Genomic DNA, 20,656 nt, shown 5'->3' on the forward strand with positions numbered 1-20,656 from the left:
GACTCCGAGGGGGGCTCTCTATCCATTAAGGCCACCGAGGTTAAAATAAATCGTTACGCTGGGTTTTCTTCCAAAAATTATATTGGAACAATACAGACTGAAAATATAACTATTTTGTGTTCGAATATCGAATCGAATAATTGCATCAAATAAATGAATGGAGTATTTATTTATTTATTTAGTTATTTATCTGATTAGTGTTTTACGCCGTACTTAAGAATATTTCACTTATACTACGACGGCCGGCATTATGATAGGAGGAAACCGGGCAGAGCCGGGGGAAACTCAGGACCATTCGTAGGTTGGTGGCAGAGCTTCCCACGTACGGCCGGATAGGCAGCCAGCATGACCTAGACTTGATGAGAGGGTCATTCCTCTGCGCTAGGGCGCTAACCAACTGAGCCACAGAGGCCCCAATGGAGCATTGAGAGTAAATCCATATTTCTGTAATGGTATCACCAAATACCCGGGGTAAATATCTGTCTCAAACGCTACCAAAACATAAACCTTTTACGTCGAAGTCTATAGAGATTAACAGATGATAAACAGAGCAGAGCAAAGCCTCTATTTTTAATCTCTAGAATCATAAGACTGCTTTTTAAAATCCGCTACAATATTCATCGCCAAGTTGGATATGTGAACAGTTGCAATCAAAGCGGAACTGACATGCATATTTTATTATCGACAACTAATATACCAGCATGGTACACGACTTGAATACTGATTTCACTCATTCGCCTAGAGCACACCTTGTGCCTTCCCAACATTATTGTAAACTGTTGACTGCTTCCCCTTGCGTGATTCCGCCCAGGTTTCGTACTTTATATACTTTCTTAGTTCCTCGGTGGTTTGTGTTAAATGTCGTTCTTTTTTTTTTCATTGGTCTTGCGATTATTGACCTGGAACGTCCATATTGGTGGACAGCTGGTGTACAAATGTCTGTTTCGAGGGACAGAATCACTGTTGTCCGATAATTGTAACAAACTTTCGTGGCGTATAGTAGCAAGACAATGTATAACAAAAACATGTTCAGTGTTTTCTGTTGTACAATGTCACAATTCAAAAGTATTCAGCGAGAGATAAACGATGATAATTTACATAAATATCACTCACTAGCCACTCATTGTAACAGTAGGTAGGGTGACAACGAATCTCATGAGTGTGACTACCGTCCCAGGTTTTCAATGCTTTGGCTCATCTCATGGGTGTGACGGTACAGTACTAGTAGAGAAAATGTGCTACCACCAATATAAACACTTTTGATTCTCTAAAGAATATACGAGAAATTATTAGGAATCGAAATATTCCGCTGACGAAATTAAATTTCTAACTGTGAGCATAGGAAAGTTATTCATGGTTTATATGTTCTAACATGCTCTAGAGTAATTATCATCACAAAACACAGGGATACAAATATAAACTGATGGCCAAAATAAGCTTTACAAAGAGTTCAAATCAATTTATTTTGCCAAAGCAAAAAACAGGCATGTTTAATATATTGAAAAGTCCAATGACTTTAGATATTGAAAGTCGTGAGTAAGAGGGACAAAGCAGCCTTCAAATTGTTTTACAAGGTGAACAAACAGAGCGGGGGTAGAAAAATAGTCAGCCCCATCTTGGTTAACAATGGGCAGAGTATACAAAATTTTTAAAAATCAGTCTATCCCTTGCTTGAGTGCATGCAAAAACTCCGAAGCATAGAAAAAATCAGACGTCTGATGAGATGACGTGGGATTCGTTGCCATTCATCTTGGAGAGCGAACGCCAGTTCTTGCCCGTTGGCTGTTAGGTGTGGCCGGTGTCTTACTGGACGACCCATGATATCCAAAGGTGTTCTATGGGGGGGTCATCTGGGGAACGCTGACGTCGTTGGCGTCCAGGAAGTTCTACCACGTGGCTGCTGTTAAAGGAATGGCAGGACAATAGGACGTAGAATTTTATCCAAGTAACGTGGAGTTGTTAAGCTCCCGTAGATGATGACCAGTGAGTCCGTTCCTCTCCACAAATCCCACTACACACCATCATGCTGCCACCACCAAACGGTACTACCTCCTGGACGCATGATGCAGCCGTTCGTTCGCCTCTTCGACGGTAAATTCGCTGTCTGCCATCGGCTTGGAACAGGCAAAAGCGGCTTTCATCCGTGAAAACAACACGTTGCCAATCACGTCGCTGCCAACGGCGTACAATTCCAGCCCATCGCAACCCTCTGGCGACGAAGTTCGGCTGTCAACAACTGCCCTGTGAATGGTCGATAGGCTGTAATTCCGTGAGTCATGAGTCCTCCTGGACACGGTCTGCCGACTGACCTGTGACTTAAGGCATTGATTGACGATGACGTCACAGTCGGGACGCGGTTCCTGAAGTGTTAGGTGCCCTAGGCCTGCCTGTTACCCTAGGTCTGCCTATTCCTTGGCCTGTCCCAATGTCTGCCCTGTCTGTCTGTAACGTTGTAAATCGAGTTTTACACAGTTACATGAGAGCAGCCGGGGACCATACCCCAGGGCCTGTTGTGTTGTTCTGGAGCCAATCGAGGCAATACTTTTGGTGGGTTTTAGTCAGTGTGCAAGTCCAGCAAACTGTGTGTAACGTTTTTATACACTTATTACACGTGCAGTTGCGGCCATCCATGGGTCACGTGATTTTTCAACTTTCTTCGTTGTCTGAAAACAAATTCGTGTGGGCGTATATGACGCTTGTCACACATGGGAATATGTTTCATACAATGTTTTCCTACAATAATTTCGTACTAATTTGCTGAAAAGGCTGGTTAAATTTAACTCACGGAGTCGTAAAGTTTTTTTTGGCCGTAAGTTTTTAGTACTATATAAATTTATAATCATGTTCAATATCGTAACATAGTAATCAGAGTATCTTTGTGGCCTAAAGAAATTCGGTGCAGTCGCTGTTCCTTCTCAAAATATCCACCAGAGAACCTCAGTATTTATCTGTGTCTTATCGATTTAAATTTGTAAAAAAAATCATGAAAACCATACATTGAATCAGCGCCCTTTTGAAAGAAGTGCACTATATTTAGAAACGTTCTATTCTGTTGGAAGTAATTATTATGTACGGAACACTGCCTTCTGCGACGCACCCCCCCCCCCCCCGCCCACCCCTTCCGACGATCATGCGAATGTACAATGGATAACAGCATAACATCACTGGTCAGTCGTGAAGTGTAAAACACACACTGGACACATGGGCCCTAGTTCGACGAAGAATAACTATATTGCCATTTTATTCAACACGGCTGTTGCTATCTTGACATATGCTTGTGTATAGCTAATAACATCTGTCGACTCATATCTCCTTTACAGCAGACCATTCTCATCCGCTCTTTACATTAAGAATTTGGTCTACGGACTTACTTACCTACTTACCTACGGACTTCAAGTCAAAAAGCAATGTTTTTTTCTCCCTGCGTGGTATAGTGTATTGTTTTGCAGAAATAGTCGACCCTTCCAAGGCTGACAGGCATCGCTTTGATGTGGTTTCTGCAACCACGGTGCGCTGTACAGCTATCTTGGTAAACTTTGATTTTTTTATCCCCAGATCAAGGGCGACCACTCTTCTTGACAACATGCACATTATTTCAAATACATGGAACACACGGGACGTGTCTGTAAAACGACTTTCACTGTTTGTTTCTTAGTCTGCATGCGCCTCCCAGTGCCTTCTACTATTGGTTATACTGTGTCCATATCTAAAGATAACGTATACACACTACATCCAGGAGTAAAGGACCGGAGTTAGATACACGAAAGGTATACGCGTCCAGTACCATACGTCCCGGTGTTGAGTAGCCAGTATTTAGGCCAGAATTCGGAAATCTTGAAGTGATCATGTTCACAGACATCCAGAATGACAAGTTTAATTTGAGATGTCGCCATGATCAATTTGCCAATAAAACGCTATCAGCAATTCACAGGTGTGCAGGTAAACTGTTATCAGCATTCTAACAACCATAGTCAGGATTAAACCTAGAATGGTGACAAACAGATCTGTTGTCAAAAATAAGACTGATTTCAATGTGGCATTTAGTAATACAACAGCGTTTCTAAAGTCTTAATGCAAACAAAAAACACACATCGACCGTGAAAATTACGTTTGTTAGGTAATGACTAGGTTAAACTGAAGACTGTAGCAAAGCGTGGACGGAGTTGTCCGGTTGTCATTACGGTTACACGTTACTGCTGTTTTCTATTACTATACTTGAGTTTTCATCCACATTGTACAGGTTATTTGTGAATTATTACAATGTATCCTATCTCACATACCATTGTCTATGATAGCAAGAAAGTTTAATACACCTTATTTGTGGAAAGGCAAAAACAGAGGACAAGTTTTCCAGTAGTGGGTTCACTTACAGAACTGAAATATGTATGTGGAAATGACTTCCATGGGAAAGATGGAACTCTTATAAAGCCACTGTCCACCGCTATCAAACCACACTCTACTGTTATCAAGTCATTGTCCTCTGTTATCAAGTCATTGTCCACTGTTATCAAGCCACTCTCCACTGTTATCAAGTCACTGTCCACTGTTATAAAGTCATTGTCCACTGTTATCAAGCCACACTCTACTGTTATCAAGTCACTGTCCACTGTTATCAAGTCAATGACCATTGTTATCAAGTCATTGTTCACTGTTATCAAGTCAATGACCAATGTTATCAAGTCACCGTCCACTGCTATCAAGTCAATGTCCACTGTTATCAAGTCACTATCCATTGTTGTCAAGTCACACTCCAGTGTTATCAAGTCACACTCAACTGATATCATGTCACAGTCCATTGTTATCAAGCTGCAAATCATTGCAGACTATGGGTATCAGGGTATAAGTGGTAGACATTAAATGAAATGTGTGTTTCAAACTTTGCACCAGTTTTAATTAAATTTCCGCTCAAACGGAAGGAAGGAAATATCCATATACCCTGTGTCTAATAATTCAAATGCTATGACAATTCATCTACGCCAAAACTTTTCTAATCACAGGCACCTACTTTTCACTCAAAAGTTACACAATTACTGACAAATAAAGAAACGGGTCTGTTTAAAATTCCACAATGTGTCCAGCCGTCTAAAACGTTCACTTCACTACTAGTCCTATGTTTCTGCTTCACCGACCAGTAGCGCTGCGACTCTCACGCCCTACTTATCTGGCCACTTTGTACGCATGAATCACAACACACGGTCTTGTAGTACTTAAATACGCACATCCGGGCCTGCACAACTACATTACAACTGTAAAAAGTATCTTTACAACTGCCATCTGCAAAGCAAGAGAAAAAAGCGCATGATTTAAAAAAAATAATTTTACAGTGCTAAAGTACTTTCTAAATATTTTGATATCATATTTCTATATTAAACGCTAATAACATTATCGGCAACAAAACATAAGCCTTCTTTCATAAAGAATGGTGTGAAGAAACTGCCCAGCCAACGTAAAAAGCCGGAACCTAATTTAAGTTCCAATAAAAAACTTTATTGAAACTAAGAGCCCATTTCAGAACTGACGATGAATTTTTTGATATAACAAATGCTTGATTAACCTAAATGTAGTGTAAATAAATTGCGTGATTAACTGTAAGAATATAATACTAATAAGAAAAAGAGGCAAAAAAAGTAATAAAAATGCACTTTCTAGGTGTGTGAGCGTTCACCTGTTGGTTTGTGAGTTCGATGACAGGAATGGACATTGCAGCTCTCTCTGATCACAGGTTTGTCATTCTGCCGGCAGTCTGGGCTCGGAACTTGTTTATCATCTAAACATTTAACCTCACGGGTTCTGTAACCAGTACCACAGGATGCTGAGCACTGTACATGAGACAAAGGGAACAACTTAGATACACCGTGAGTGACGGATTCTGTCGCTAAACTCCCCATACAACAGTACTCAGTAAAATCAAAAGGTTCATTGACATGACCGCTGTGAGTGAAGGCGAGTTGTGCAAACAATAAGACATTGACCTGAATTGAGTTTACACAATGCAACATTTACCTGAAGTGATTATACGCAACGACACATTGGCCTGCAGTGATTATACGCAATAAAAATTGACCTGCTGTAAGTATATGCAATGAGACATTGGCCTGAAGTGAGTATACATGATAACACATTGACCTGAAGTGAGTGTATACAATAAGGCATTAACCTGAAGTGAGTATACACTGTAAGAAATTGACCTGAAATGAGTATACGCAGTGTGAAATTGACATACGTCATGACAAAAATGACCTGAAGTGAGTGTATCCAACTGAACATTGACCTGAGATCGGCATGAACAATAAGACTTGACCTGAAGTGATTAAACACAACCAGGCATTGGCCTGAGGTAGGTTTACACAATAAGATTTGACCTGAGGTGGCTACATGCAAAACACATCGACCCAAAGTGAGTGTGCACAGTAAGACATTGACCTAAAGTGAGTATACACAATGACACATTGACCTGAAGTGAGTATACACTATGAGACATTGATCTGAGGTGAGTGTACGAAATGAGACATGGGCCTGAAGTGAATGTACGCATTAATAAATGGTCCTGAAGTAGGTATAAATGACAAATTGACCACAAGCGGATATACATAAATGACATATGGACCTAAAGGGGCTGTACACAATGAGACATTGATCTGAAGTGATTATACACTATGAGACATTGACCTGAAGTGAGTATACAAGATGACAAAATAATGACCTAAGTGAGTATACACAATGAGAGATTGACCTGAAGTGAGTATACACAATGAGACATTGACCTGAAGTGAACTTACGCATTGAGAAATTGACATGAAATGAATATTTGTAATGACAAAAATGACCTGATGTGAGTAGACCCAATGAGACATTGACCTGAAGTGAGTATACACAAAGAGACATAGACCTGAAGTGAGTATACACCATAAGGCATTGATCTGAAGTGAGTATACACAATAAAACATGGACCCCAAGTGGGCACACACAATAACACGTTGACCTGAAGTGAGTATATACAAAGAGCCATAGACCTGAAGTGAGTATACACCGTAAGGCATTGACCTGAAATGAGTATACACAATAAAACATGGACCCCAAGTGGGCACACACAATAACACATTGACCTGAAGTGAGTATACACAAAGAGACATTGACCTGAATTGAGTATACACACAAAGGCATTGGCCTAAAGTGAGTATGCACACTAAGACATTGAATCTATGTGGGTATACACAAGAAGACATTGACATGAAGTGGATATACAGAATGAAATATTGATCTGAAGTGTGTATAGACAATAAAACATAAACCTTAACTGGGCATACGTGGTGAAACATGGACCTGAAATGGTTCGGGAGGGACACGTGACCCACTCCACCCATACCCGCGCTGTCCTGGTGGGTAGCTCTGAATCTGGGCAGGCGCTTTTAGCCATGTAGACATTTATGTGTTTTTATGGTGCGTGTATATTAAGCTTTAGAACTGTTCCTTCTTATGTCAAGTTTTCTGTCAAAAATCGAGCAAACAGCAGCAAAGCTAGACAGGATTTCCTGTACACATATAGGAGGGAGCGATGTTTTACCTGGCCCCAGTCCTTCATGTACCATTCTGGCCGGCATCGCGGTAAGTTCTCACAGGACCTCACTGAGATGGGCTTTTCTTCCATTACACAGTTTTCATCCTCCACCACCGTTACAAAATCCAACCCCAGTTTCTTCATGCACAGAACGTCTCTCCGCTGAACACCCACGCCACAAGTGGAGTTACACTACCAGACGATGAGAAAATGTTACAACGTTATTAGAAAATCACCGTTAAAATGCCATGGCGTCAAGCAATAATCAAAGAAATAAATCAAAATACGAGGAAAAAATCCACATAAGAAATGGGCAAGGGCACCACGATTTACGGTCAGGCTCAAGAAAAGTAACCTTTACTCTGTTTTCTATGTCGATTAAAGGAGGAGACCTACAGATGTTTATAGCCTGAGAATTCTATCAAAATTCCAACGTTCAAGTTATTTACCAAACACTTGACTCTTCGAAATCGACCATTAGGCACTGAGGAAAGTTCAGTGATCAGATGACATTCTACTCTTGAGAAACAATAATCCCACCCGCCTGTTGTCCAGGGTAAACTGGTCACACAGACCGATGAGACACTGCTCAATTCATCTGCTAGCTACCACGCTTCCTGTTTCATCTCTCCAACGACCAGATCAAAGCAAGCCTTTGAAATCTCAAACGCAAATCTCAAACGCAAGCCTGAATGTTTGAAGCTTGGTTTGTTGCTTTAACTGGCATGATAATGCGGTGAAGCGTGCGAGCTGTTGGATGTAGTCTTCTTTCTTACAATTTTCAAGAATTTTCTTGGGAAGTAACTTGCTTGCCTTGAACCAGGGACCTGTAAACCATTTTCCTCCGCAGGGTATATCCGTTTTACAGGAGCGCTCTTTGTCAGGTTTGTGGAACTGTCTACATTTATTGTCTTCTAGAGGATTGCCACGCGGACCTGCACAGTGGATCTTCCGCTCCTGTTTTCCTTCTCCACATGCTGCTGAGCACTGAAAATGTCAATCAGAAATCAGACCGTAACATCAATTAACAATAGCTTCGTTATCTCCGCGTCAAACAGAATTCTTTCGCAGACAATTCTCTAAATATCGCAGATTGGGGCATGCATTTACATGGATATCCTCTGAAACTTTTCGGCATACATGTAACATAAAGATAGGTCCTATTGAAGCCTTGGTGGAGGGTCTTACATGTTCAGGCCACTGAGTATAAAACCATCCTATTCCACACGATCCAAGATCACAGACCTCTCTCTGCGAGGGTTTACGGCCTCTACGGCTACACTGCTTGTCATCGGCGGTCTGTCCGCTCAACGCCTGACACACCACGTCACGCGTCCGCTCACCTTTACCACAGAGAGCCGAACACTGAAATATCAGATATCTCAATGTAAGTACACAAATGACAGTTTTCATCACAGTACTGCAATAAGGCGAATAACATAATAAAAACACTTGCAAAGTCTGAAGTTAGGAATAAGACAAAAATACGATTAGCAACTTAAGGTTGCCGCAAAAGAGAGACGCAAAATATCTATTCTAAAACTGAAACCTCTGTATTGATCCACTTAACAGAAGGGAAATATTGTTATAATAAGGCACGTATTCCATGTAACGAAGCTTTGACAGCCTTAGTGCTAAAATCGTGCCAGTGCACTGTGAATGGTTTACCCGAGTCCAGTTGCCCGGAACCCACAGAAAGCAGCTTTGCTCCCCACATCTCTGAGCTGATATGGGTCTGACCAGTCCTGAACAGTCCTTCGTATCCACCGTGATGTTGACTCCTGCGGATAACTTTCGCTTACACATCACTTCCCTCCTCTGTACCCCCGTGTCACAACTGGCCGAGCATCCGCCCCATTCTGTCACGTGCCACCTTCAATCCGCCAATGAGGTATCATTTAACACAAAGTTTAAAGAGGTATACAAAGCAAATTTTGCAATTTAAAGTTTAGATTTTATCTCACGTAGACTAGTTACCTTATCCAAGTCTAAGAATGTTTGTATGATCACAATGTAGTTAGAATATTATGATCATATTAAACTACTGCAGTATGGCGCCTAATACTTTTATGCTAACAGAGCATTGTATTTTTCTGCAAATGTACATTTATTTCTTGTTTCACTCGAGACATATAGCTGTAAATCAATGCTTTTATCACTGTGACAGATTTACAGTCAGTCAACTGGTTCGGTTGGGCAAGCCTGTTTAGCATAAGTGCAAGACAACATTTTTGCTATACCTGGCAAAATCTTGTTCATTACCATATACAAATGCAACATTATGGCTAGAAAAAATATGAAACTAAGATACTTCGTCTGAAATAACCGACAGGGGCACCTATGAAAAGTATTTGGATCAGTGGGCTCATATGTAGCCAGAGTCACTTACCCGAATGGGGAAAGGGCTTCCCTACAGATGATGTTCTATTTGCCCGACGGGACAGGGGCTTCCTTAAGCATGACTATGTAAGCTTCAGTTACCCAACTGGAATGGGGGATTCCTTACAGATCACTGTGTAAGTTCCACTACCCACCGGGCAGAGGCCTTCCTTACAGATGACTCTGAGTTCCAATCCTCAGTCGGACAGGGGGCTTCCTTAAAGATGACTGTGTGTGTTACAAAACTGGACAAGGGGCTTCCTGTCAGGTGACTATGTGAATTCCACGCACAGAAGTGAAAAAGAGGGTTTCCTGACAGATGACTGTGAGTTTCACTTACTCGGTCGGACAGGAGGCTTCCTTACAGATGACCTGACGAGTTACAGATACCCGACTGGACAGGGGGCTTCCTTACAGATGACCTGACGAGTTACAGATACCCGACTGGACAGGGGGCTTCCTTACAGATGACCTGACGAGTTACAGATACCCGACTGGACAGGGGGCTTCCTTACAGATGACCTTGTGAATACCACTTGCCCAAGTAGAAAGAGGGCTTCATGACAGATGAGTTCCACTTACTCGGGCTTCCTTAGAGTTGACTGTATGTGTTCCATATAACCAACTGGACAAGGGTGCTTCTTTCCAGGTGACTGTGTGGGTTCCACTTACTCGATCGGACAGGGAACTTCCTTACAGTTGACCGTATAAGTCCCAGTTACCCAAATGGATAAGGGGCTTCCTGGCGGGTGACTGTGAGTGTTCCAGTTACAAGACTGGATAAGGGGCTTCCTGCCAGATGACTGTAAGTTCCGCTTACCCAACTGGAAAGGAGGTTCCCCTACAGACAACTGTGCGAGTTCCACTCACCCAACTGGACATGAGGGGTTTTTTTTTACAGAAGACTGTGTGAGTTCCACTTCCCCGACGGAACAGGGGCTTCCTTACAGATGACTTAATGAGTCTCACTTACCCGGTCAGACAGGGGGCTTCCTTACAGACGACTGTGTTAGCTCCACGTCCCCAACTAGATTGAGGGCTTCGCCACAGATGACTCTGAGTTCCACTACTCAGTCGGACATAACCCTTCCTTACAGATGACTTTTATTAGATCCACTTACCCGGTCGGACAGGGGCTTCCTTAAAGATGACTGTGTGAGTTATAAAACTGAACAAGGGGCTTACCCGGTCAGACATTTCAGTTACCCAAATGAACAAAGGGCCTCCTGCCAGGTGAGTTTGTGATTTTCACTTACCCAAGTGAAATGCGGGCTTCCAGACAGATGACTTACTGGTGGCTTCCGTACAAACGACTGTGTGAGGTCCAGTTATCCGACTGGACAGAGGGCTTCCTGCCACATGACTGTGTAAGTTCTGCGTACCCAATGGAAAGTGGACTTCCAACCATATGACTGTGTGAGTTCCATTTACCCGACAAGACAGTGAAGCTCTTTACAGGCGGTTATTTGAGTTCCACTTCCCCCGGTTGGACAGGGGGCTTCCATACAGATGACTATGTAAGTTCCACCTAGCCAATGGAAAGTGGGCTTCTCCACAGATGACTGTGTAAGTTCTGCTTACCTAATCGAAAGTAAGCTTGCAACCATATGACTGTGTGAGTTCCCTTTACCCGACTACACAGAGGATTTCTTTACAGACGGCTATGTGAGTTCTACTTCCCCGGTTTGACAGGGGCTTCTATACAGATGACTGTATAAGTTCCATTTATCCGGTTGGACAGGGGGCTTTCATGCAGATGACTGTGTCAGTTATGAACACTGACTGAACAAGAGCTCTTTTACAGATGAATATGTGAGTTTCACTTACCCAGCCGGACACGGGGCTTCATTACAGATGACTATGTGAGTTTCAGGCCGTGCTGTGTACTCACAATTCTCATCTGTCACAACAGCTTGAGAGCTTCTCTTCACACAAATAATAATTGTTTCCTGATATCCTGAGAATTTGAAATTGACACATCCTTGGATAATTAAAATTATTATTATTATTGGAAATATATGGGCTGATTGGAGGGTTCAGAAACTGTCCCACCTATCTTGAATCTACCCTTTTAACGAAGTTAAAAGAAAGTTAAGTTCAAGAAATACACGGTCTGAAAAAGGCTTATCTGTACAGGTGTAGATAATATACCAAGTAACAAGTACAAATTACACAAAAGTAATCAGCACAGAGAGCAAAAATAGAGCATCGACAGTCTGATAGCTGGTAATTGACACACGTAACAGCAAAAAAACGGGATCTGGTCAACTTACCTCATTTAAGGTTTTATTCTATCTGTGTATTAAAATGTTTAAAAAGTAACAAATTACACACATAGAATATCTGACGAGTGATGGTCGATAATCTTACCTCCGCCACAGGAAGCCGTGCAATCTGTAAGACCGGAAATCTTCCAGGAATATTCCCCTTTAGAGACTGTGTTTTGGCCTGAGAGAATGCTGTTGAAATCTCTGATGTCTTGTTCTGACCAGGTTCTATTCCGTTCAACTCTGTTGTCCACGATGCGTGAAATGGACGGGACACGATTCTGCAGTCGATTGATGTTGGTTGGAAGCGTAGTGAAAGTTAGAGCCCGATTTGGACTATCGGTACGTTGAAGAAAAACAGGTTGTTTTTGAATATTCAAGTTGTGGCGATGCTTTCTCAGCTGTTCTCGTCTTCGCACATCAACAGCTATTTGGTAATTATTGTCCGCCAATGACCTATGGCTGTTTTGATTCTTCTTCTTGTCAGCAGCTGCTTCCTGTGGACTGTGTGATCGCCTATCTGGTAAATAATATCGTGAATCAGTCTGCCGATGTAGCGTGTCCGTCGGATTGTATCGTGAACCAGTTTGTCGGTGTCGTGTGTCCGTCGGATGATATCGCGAATCAGTTTGTCGATGTGGTGAAGGTGTTTGTCTGTTTAGTAAATCGACATGAGTATGCCTTGAGTTAGATTGCTGATTGCGACTATCCGAGTGGCGATATGGAGAAGAGGTTTGACGATATGGTGAGGCTGTTGGGCGAAATCGCGAATCAGTCTGTGGAAGGTAGGAATCAGTCTGTCGATTGTAGGAATCAGTTCTGCGCTGTGAACTAGGCTGAGGGTATTTCGTTTGCGCATGTATTTGTTGACCCTGCCCATACTGCGAGTTGTGGTGACTTGAACTATATGAATGCGGCCTTGAATTGGAGTGTGCGCTGCGGGTCCTGTTTACCTCGCCGGAACTAGCATGGCGTGTGGCATCGATATATCTGGAGTTGTGTAAATCGGAAGAGCTAGCCCTAATCCTATGATCTGTAGAGCGAGTATCAACTCCATCCGGCCTGTAACGTTGATTTATTACACTTTTTCCACCAAAAGTAAAACTCTGAGTGTATTTTGGGAAATACAACGTTTGCTTTGACCTCGCAGAGTCGGTGTGGCGCTGGCCATGGTGGTGCCTTGTGTCACGACTGCTGTGTGCCCTGGTCCTCGTGCGCTCGTGAGATCGTTGATCATTCTGAACCTCACGAGAGTCAGACAGGTAACCTTGTAATTCTGTATCCCGTGTGGGCACGGTTGAAGTCTCGTGTCCACGATTATGAACTCGGTTAACTTCAGCTGAAATGCTTGATATTTTCGGCACAGAATATTGGTAGCGTATACCCGGATTTCGATTGTAATATAAAATCTACAACGCAGAAAAAACACTATCATTACAACGCAATCACTAACAATACTGGGGTGGAAGTCATAACGTCCTGTACATTAATCAAATGTTTAGTTACTTACGTCAGTGTTATGCACTGGAAGATAGATATGGTTACTGAAACAATAGGTTAATATTTTCATGTGTTTCCAATGTTGATCGCTTTCTGTTTTGGGTAACTCCCGGTACCTGTATTTCGATTGGCTCTGATGTCGGCCCCTTTGCGTGAAGGCACTGCCCGGGACACCAGCCCTCTTGATTTTTGTGATAGGTAAACTTGGTTCCAGCGGCGAAATATTCTCCCTCCGATGACAGCCCTTGTGGACCGTTTAGAATATATTTGTTCCCTGACGTTTTCATGGCTGAATAGAGAACAAACCGTTATAAACACATATGTACTCACAATATGCAGTGGATGTCTACCACAGGCTATTTTTACAATGTCGTCACAAAGTGGCTTACGATAAGAAGGGTTCTTCGACAACAAATGAACAAAACAATACAAAAGAGAAACACTACAAAGAGTTCATGTATCTTCCCGGTACGACCGAAGAAAAAATCATTGAGTCATTCTCAAAGGGGCATCGTATGATGTTCAAACAGAGATGTTGTAAATAATGTCTGTTACAAATATTGCCTTTCGTCATCTGATCGAGGTTACTTGAAAACAACTTGCTCAATGTAAAACAACTGTCACTGTCCAGTTTAGGGGAGGAGTAATTCACACGCCAAGAAAATCTATTACCTAAGAAGTTACTGCTTCTCCGTACTTCCGTCACGTTGATACTTGCAGCACCTGTCGGAATACGTAGTACCGTATTGTAACCCTGAATAAGTTGATCACTCGTGCGAGTCCCAGATATGATATTACAGCTAGAGTTATCCCCCTTGCATTGGCCGCACGCATCCAAGACTGCGTATGAACCCACTATGCCATCGCAGCCAACTTTCTGGGAATAAAGGATTATTACACGGTTTGAATAAAGGGTTATCTACATAGATGTAGAAAATATGCCAAATAATTAATTAGTTGTAAATCGACTGTGTGATAGTTTGCAAGTTTGATTTGAATTGGTGTTTTATCCCTTACTCAAAAATATTCACTTATACGATGGTGGAATAAAGTGGGGCAGAGGTCTGGGGGAAACTCACAACCATCCGCGGGTTGCTGAAAGACCTTTCCACGTAAGGCCGGAGGGGAAGCCAGCATGCACTGGACTTGAACTCACATCGACCCATTTGATTGAAAGCTCCTGGGTCATTGCGAGTCTCGTCAACAAGATACTGCCAAGTTTGCAAATGGTCACACATAAACGGAGTGTAATTCGGCCTCTGGTCAGTTTACCTTAGTTAGCGATAAAGGTTTTGTTGTAGCATTCCGTGTAAATGTTTAAAAGTAGCAACTTACATCTGATCTTGTTTCCCATTGAAACTTGTAAATGTAAGCAGATTTATGCAGAAATCACTGACTTTCCCCAAAGTTTTGGGGGAAACAGCTGACTTTCACACAGATATCACCCAAAGTCACGCGGAAATCACTGACTTTTACACAAATAGCACATAAAGTTATGCGGAAATCATTGACTTCCACACCGATAGCACCCAAAATTATGCGGAACTCACTGACTTTCATACAGATGGAATCCAAAGTTATAGCACCCTAAGTCATGCGGAAATCACTGACTTTCGCGCAGATAGCACCCAAAGTGATGTGAAAATCACTGACTTTAACACAAAAATCACCTAAAATCATGCGGAAATCACCGACTTTCACACAGATAGCAACAAAAGTGAATCATAGCATAATCAGTTGTACAAAAAGCTGAGTTATCTTTATACTTATTTCTGCTTCATAACATGGTATTTTTTTTATAATACCAAGAGGGAAATTTTTGATGTTTTAAATATATATATATATATATATATATATATATATATATATATATATATATATATATATATATATATATATATACTGCAGCCCAATATATAGATTGCCTCAGCGTGTACACAATGTTTATTTCCAAGAAATTCCGTGTGACAGCCCACATTTCGGATAGTGAAACCCAACGGGAGATTAAACGTGACCTGGAAATCAAAAAGCTGAGAACTGAAATTCTACTTCTTGAGGACGGACATATTCACCTAGTGTAGAAGTACACCCGTTTTGACAAGGAAATGAGAGAGCTTATCCTCCAACAAAAACGAAGACCCAATAAAGTCCAAACTGTTGGAATTTTGGACAGCTGACATCAATCAGGCTGAAACTGAAGCCGGTGAATGGTGGACCCAAAAATATGATTGGCTAAGATCTGTTTCTGCCAATTCGGAGACTTAAGAGGAAACCCATCCAAAGGAGCTTTACTCTAATGTAACTGTCCGGCAACCGCGGCAGAATTGGACTCCCCACAACAGAACAAGAGGCAGTTCTAACTCCACCACAAACACTTGCTCCACCCGTGACATCCGTAACAACGGACATGTCAAAAATAGCGGAGCACGCTGACAGTTTCGGTTGACCAACCGAGATGACGAAGTGATAAAGACGGTGGGCGTAAACAGAGCCGGACACCACGGAGCACAAGGAACGTGCCCGAAACGATACAAACAAATCGGGCAAAACCGGTTAGGCTAAACAACAGGACCCCGCCAGGCATTAATGACAAAAATTAACTCCCCCCCCCCCCGAAAAACTGTGTTTATTGGTCAATTTAGAAACCGTCAAAATCGCTCAAAGACTTATGTGGACATTTTTTTTTAGGAAATCGTCGGGGCCAACGGAAGAAACCGCAAAACAAACGGTGGTTCCCAAGGTAATTAACCTTTCTTCAGTGATTTTGACCCATGTTGACATTAACGAATTAAAATTAAGACTTGACTTCACTTCAGCGCTACAAGCTTACACTGAAGATCTACAGAAAGATATACGTGAGTTTAGCAGACGACTAAGAACGAGTGAACTGATGCATGGTCATATTAACGATAACCTGATTGACGATTCTCTTGATAAAAACCCATCCATTTTCAGGCCATGCACTAGTGATGACGATAATCTGGAATCATTTTTAGATAATTTGCCAAAGATTCCCCTCGAAACTACATCAAAATTTATCATCTGCACAAAAGTCAGCTCTGGATAATTTTGCATTAAATCCTAACATTATTATAAAAGAAGCAGACAAACGTAAAGCTGTCGCTGTTATGGATAAGTCATTTTATAAACAAAACTTATGGAAATGCTTGAGGACAGATACACTTATATGGAAGTAGGTAGCAAGCCAGATAGTGCAATACTCACTGAACCTTCGGAAATTGATATGTAAACATGAACAAGACCTTAATGAAAACGAATGCGAGTATCCAACCAAATTTGAATCTAAAACCAGCAATTTCTATGGTTTTCCAAAAGTACGTAAATCAAAACAGATTACCATGGCTATTGAAGACCAGAAATCAGAGTTCATTTCACTACACTGTCCTTCCGATTTGAAATTTAGACAAATCAAAGTTGGTCCTAGCTCTCCTACACAAAGGCTTAGCCATATAGTTGACATTTTACTTAGGCCATTTATTGCTCATGTAAAAAGTAACGTCAGAGATGATATCGACTTCGTAAATAAGTTACCGCAGGATGTAGACCATGATGTCAAAATGGCCACTTTTGATGCGGCAATACATCACTGGTTAAATCAACATCCCGAATCACTGGACAAACGTTTCAAAAATGATTTTCTAACAGATTGTATAAAATTTATCTTAAAAAATTAATCCTTCTGTTTTATCGATTGTCATTATGTACAAATTCTTGGGACATTGGGAACAAAGATGGTCCCAGTTTATACAATATTAGTAATGGGCTGTTTAGAAATATCTCTTTACAAAAAACAAGAAACCATGTTTGGACATGATTTGGCAACAGAATTTAAAAGCCAGTGGAAAAGATACCTCGATGATTGTTTTAATTTCTGGCTAAAGGAATCCGAGCCGATTGATCTTGTCTTTGATAGCCTCAGTAACCTTCATCCCCAAATATCCTTGACAATGGAAGTAAATTCTAAGTCAATACCGGTTTAAGGGAAACTTGTCTTGAAAGTGGGGACTTCTATATTCACTGATATTCATCGAAAACCCACGGACGCACAACTGTATCTTCACTTTAGTTCGAATCACGCGCGTCATACTCGGGAAAACATCCCATATTCACTTGCCAGAAGAACCTGTACAATAGTAAACGTAAAATCGAAACAAAATGAGCGAATAATAGAATTTAAATCATGTCTACGCAACAGGGGTTATCAGGAAAACACTTCATTGTAATTTTTTATAATTTATAATTTTTTGTAATGTATATATCCATTAATAAAAATCATTCTCTCTCTGATGCACCAAATCCAGTCCAGAAATATTAATCCGAACCAAGAGATAGGCCTAGCACTGGACTATAAAACTACTTCATGAACCCTTAGCTGGGAACGCATTCCATAACGTTCTCAACTGCCCCAAATGATTCTCGGCGTTTAAATCGAACAATGAAGATCTGCCAAAATATATTGGACACATAAAATGCACAAAACATAATATTGGAACAGGTTTATAACTGGGTCTGGGAAATGCACAACTAAGCTCCTGTCTATCTGGTTCTCAATCGCTATGCAGGAAGTTAAACCATTGTTGAAAGATATTGTTGAGTTATCGGAAAAAATCAATGCATGTGGATACTTAACAATTCAAACGCACAAACCGAGCAATTAGATTTCCACGTTTTAATGCAGTATAAACATATACCGTTATCCAAATGAGATTTCTCTACTCTCGACACTATAACCCTTCATAACGACGCAATCCAAGGCCTCAGTCAACCAATTGCCTTGGTGTTGCAAAAGACAGACATTCACACATCAGCCGTCAACCACAATGGACAATCCAGGGCAATAATCGCAAATATTAATTCCCAGAATGACGTTTAACACAAACTACTAAGAAAGAACTAAGAAAGTACATAAAGTACAAAAACAGGACAGAATCATGCCAAGAGAATCAGGCAATTTGAAAGGTGTAGTTTTATATTCTATCCCTCCATAAACCAGGATTCTGCTTCTGGGCTAAGCATCCCCGAGGCCTAGTCCATTTGCACGGTTTTCATGTTTTCGCATGTTAAATGTGATGACAAAACAACATTCTCAGTAATTCTATAGCAGTGACGTCTAATTAATCGGAACTAGAATCACAAGTTTTCTAGAAAGCGTGTAAATTGTTGTTATTAAAGTGTCTATATGAACAGTTAGAATATAACCTTAACTAATATAAATTGACAGGAGGCCGTACTTCACCGCTTACGTGTGACCATGTGTCAAACATTACAATGTCATGGCTGCTTTAGTTCTAATCTCTACGCTGCAGTTTTTCATACGATTCTTGGAATGTTCCACGGTTTATAGAGCTTCTCGAATTGAGATTAATAATATTTACGCGAAATTCGGCGTCGCGATACATCAAGATCATATAGATTCAGGTATCCCAGTGAGTATTCCCTGCGATCCGCATACATTCGCAGACCTTTATTTATTCACAGCTATATGAGGAAAACAATCAACTTCACATTCGTCAACAGTTATGTAAACGAATTCTGGCGGTACAGTGGAACTAAAGGAGACCACAGCTTCCAAGCACAGCACATCTCATCTGGATTTGTATCACAGTAAGCACGACGAGGGTTTCCTCTTACGTCGATTGTATGGCACGAGAGACACTTTAATTTCGATATCGCTAACTATCCGCTTGTGGATGGCAATACCTTTAAAAAACTCCTGTATATGAAACTTCTAAGTCAAGGTTCTACTACCCATCGCCAGCAATCAAAGTTTCTTGAATTGTGTCCCAGCTAACTACTACTTATAATCATTGCATGGGGGTCTAGTGCGCTAGGCTTTGTTAGCTTTGTAGATTCTTTTGATTTTGTAGCAGATTCTTATTCTAGCACAAACAGGCACTCTTCAGTGTTGTGGAATACGTACCTCATTGGACGCATTGGATATTATGCACGTATGGCTTTCTGACAACATGGCAAACTGTTAATTACTTCTACTTCCACTAAATATCTTTATATTTTTAGAGATTTTGATGGATATTATATGAATGAAACTAGTCTTTGGAAAGTTGACTTTGGATAAATTGGTTTTACCAATTCCCGGCCTGAAAAGTGGTTTTTGATACTTTGTGTAATGTCATACGGCTTTCAAAACTTGAAAAAAAAACTCAAAATAAGGCAGGACATATCACGAAATACACATTCCATCAAGAATCTTTTCGTACATCGTCGTATAATTCTTGACGGTATGTAGGGGGACTCAATCTCCTCTGCTGGATAAAATAAAGCACTGTGGTAACAGGAAACTTAAACTCTTCTATGCAGTGTTTGTAGAAATAATTTTGGACGTTGATACCAGCTGTGGTGTTTTGAGATTAGTCAATTAGTCAGGCGTGTTATTACCTTGCACAGGCCGGCTATACAGAGGTCCTCATCTCCGGGAACACATGGTGTTCCGTCAGCTACAGTAGCTGCCAGGCGGGCGTAGAAACGGAAGCCCTTGGCTCTGCATGTCAACTCACACTGACCTTTGGCTGAAATTATACAGAAAGTCCATGATTCGTCTAAACTTCGAACTGAAATTCAGCAAGACTGAAGCATTAATCTGAAAAAGTATCACCCAGTTTTAGCATGGTAAACAAACCAAAATCTATAACCGTCTCAATGTGACTTATAAATGCCACATATACCAAAGATAATTCAGCCAAAAAGTGAATAATATACAGTTCCCTTGTAGCAAAATAAAAAGTATTTCATCCAAATCTTAACAACATTACCTCTATGTCAGTCAGATGCTGCCAATATATGTGCTACATGTCTAAATATGCTATGTGCTGATAATAAATTATTTTATTTTAACTGCAAAATATTAAAACATGTAGTTAAATATTACGGATATTAAACAACTACACGGTATATCAGGGAATATTTTGTGCTT

The 20,656-nt window shown here is 41.1% G+C and overlaps 1 protein-coding gene across 3 annotated transcripts in view; it reads right to left on the bottom strand.

The window, feature by feature from the left end:
* Positions 1–3,312: 3,312 nt before the first annotated feature.
* Positions 3,313–20,656, bottom strand: part of LOC135472946 (thrombospondin type-1 domain-containing protein 4-like) — a 68,004-nt gene continuing 50,660 nt past the window's right edge. For all 3 annotated transcript variants that reach the window (XM_064752685.1, XM_064752686.1, XM_064752687.1), the window contains exons 6-16: positions 20,122–20,252; positions 14,377–14,581; positions 13,821–13,993; positions 12,308–13,613; positions 11,765–11,894; positions 9,227–9,431; positions 8,747–8,923; positions 8,372–8,545; positions 7,565–7,750; positions 5,666–5,819; positions 3,313–5,274 (exon numbers count right to left, since the gene is read on the bottom strand). In XM_064752685.1, coding sequence (XP_064608755.1) covers positions 5,147–5,274; positions 5,666–5,819; positions 7,565–7,750; positions 8,372–8,545; positions 8,747–8,923; positions 9,227–9,431; positions 11,765–11,894; positions 12,308–13,613; positions 13,821–13,993; positions 14,377–14,581; positions 20,122–20,252 — 2,969 coding nt within the window. In that variant the 3' untranslated portion in view covers positions 3,313–5,146. The remainder of the gene's footprint in view (positions 5,275–5,665; positions 5,820–7,564; positions 7,751–8,371; positions 8,546–8,746; positions 8,924–9,226; positions 9,432–11,764; positions 11,895–12,307; positions 13,614–13,820; positions 13,994–14,376; positions 14,582–20,121; positions 20,253–20,656) is intronic.

This window comes from Liolophura sinensis, chromosome 8, assembly GCF_032854445.1.
Source record: "Liolophura sinensis isolate JHLJ2023 chromosome 8, CUHK_Ljap_v2, whole genome shotgun sequence".
Lineage (NCBI taxonomy): Eukaryota > Metazoa > Mollusca > Polyplacophora > Chitonida > Chitonidae > Liolophura > Liolophura sinensis.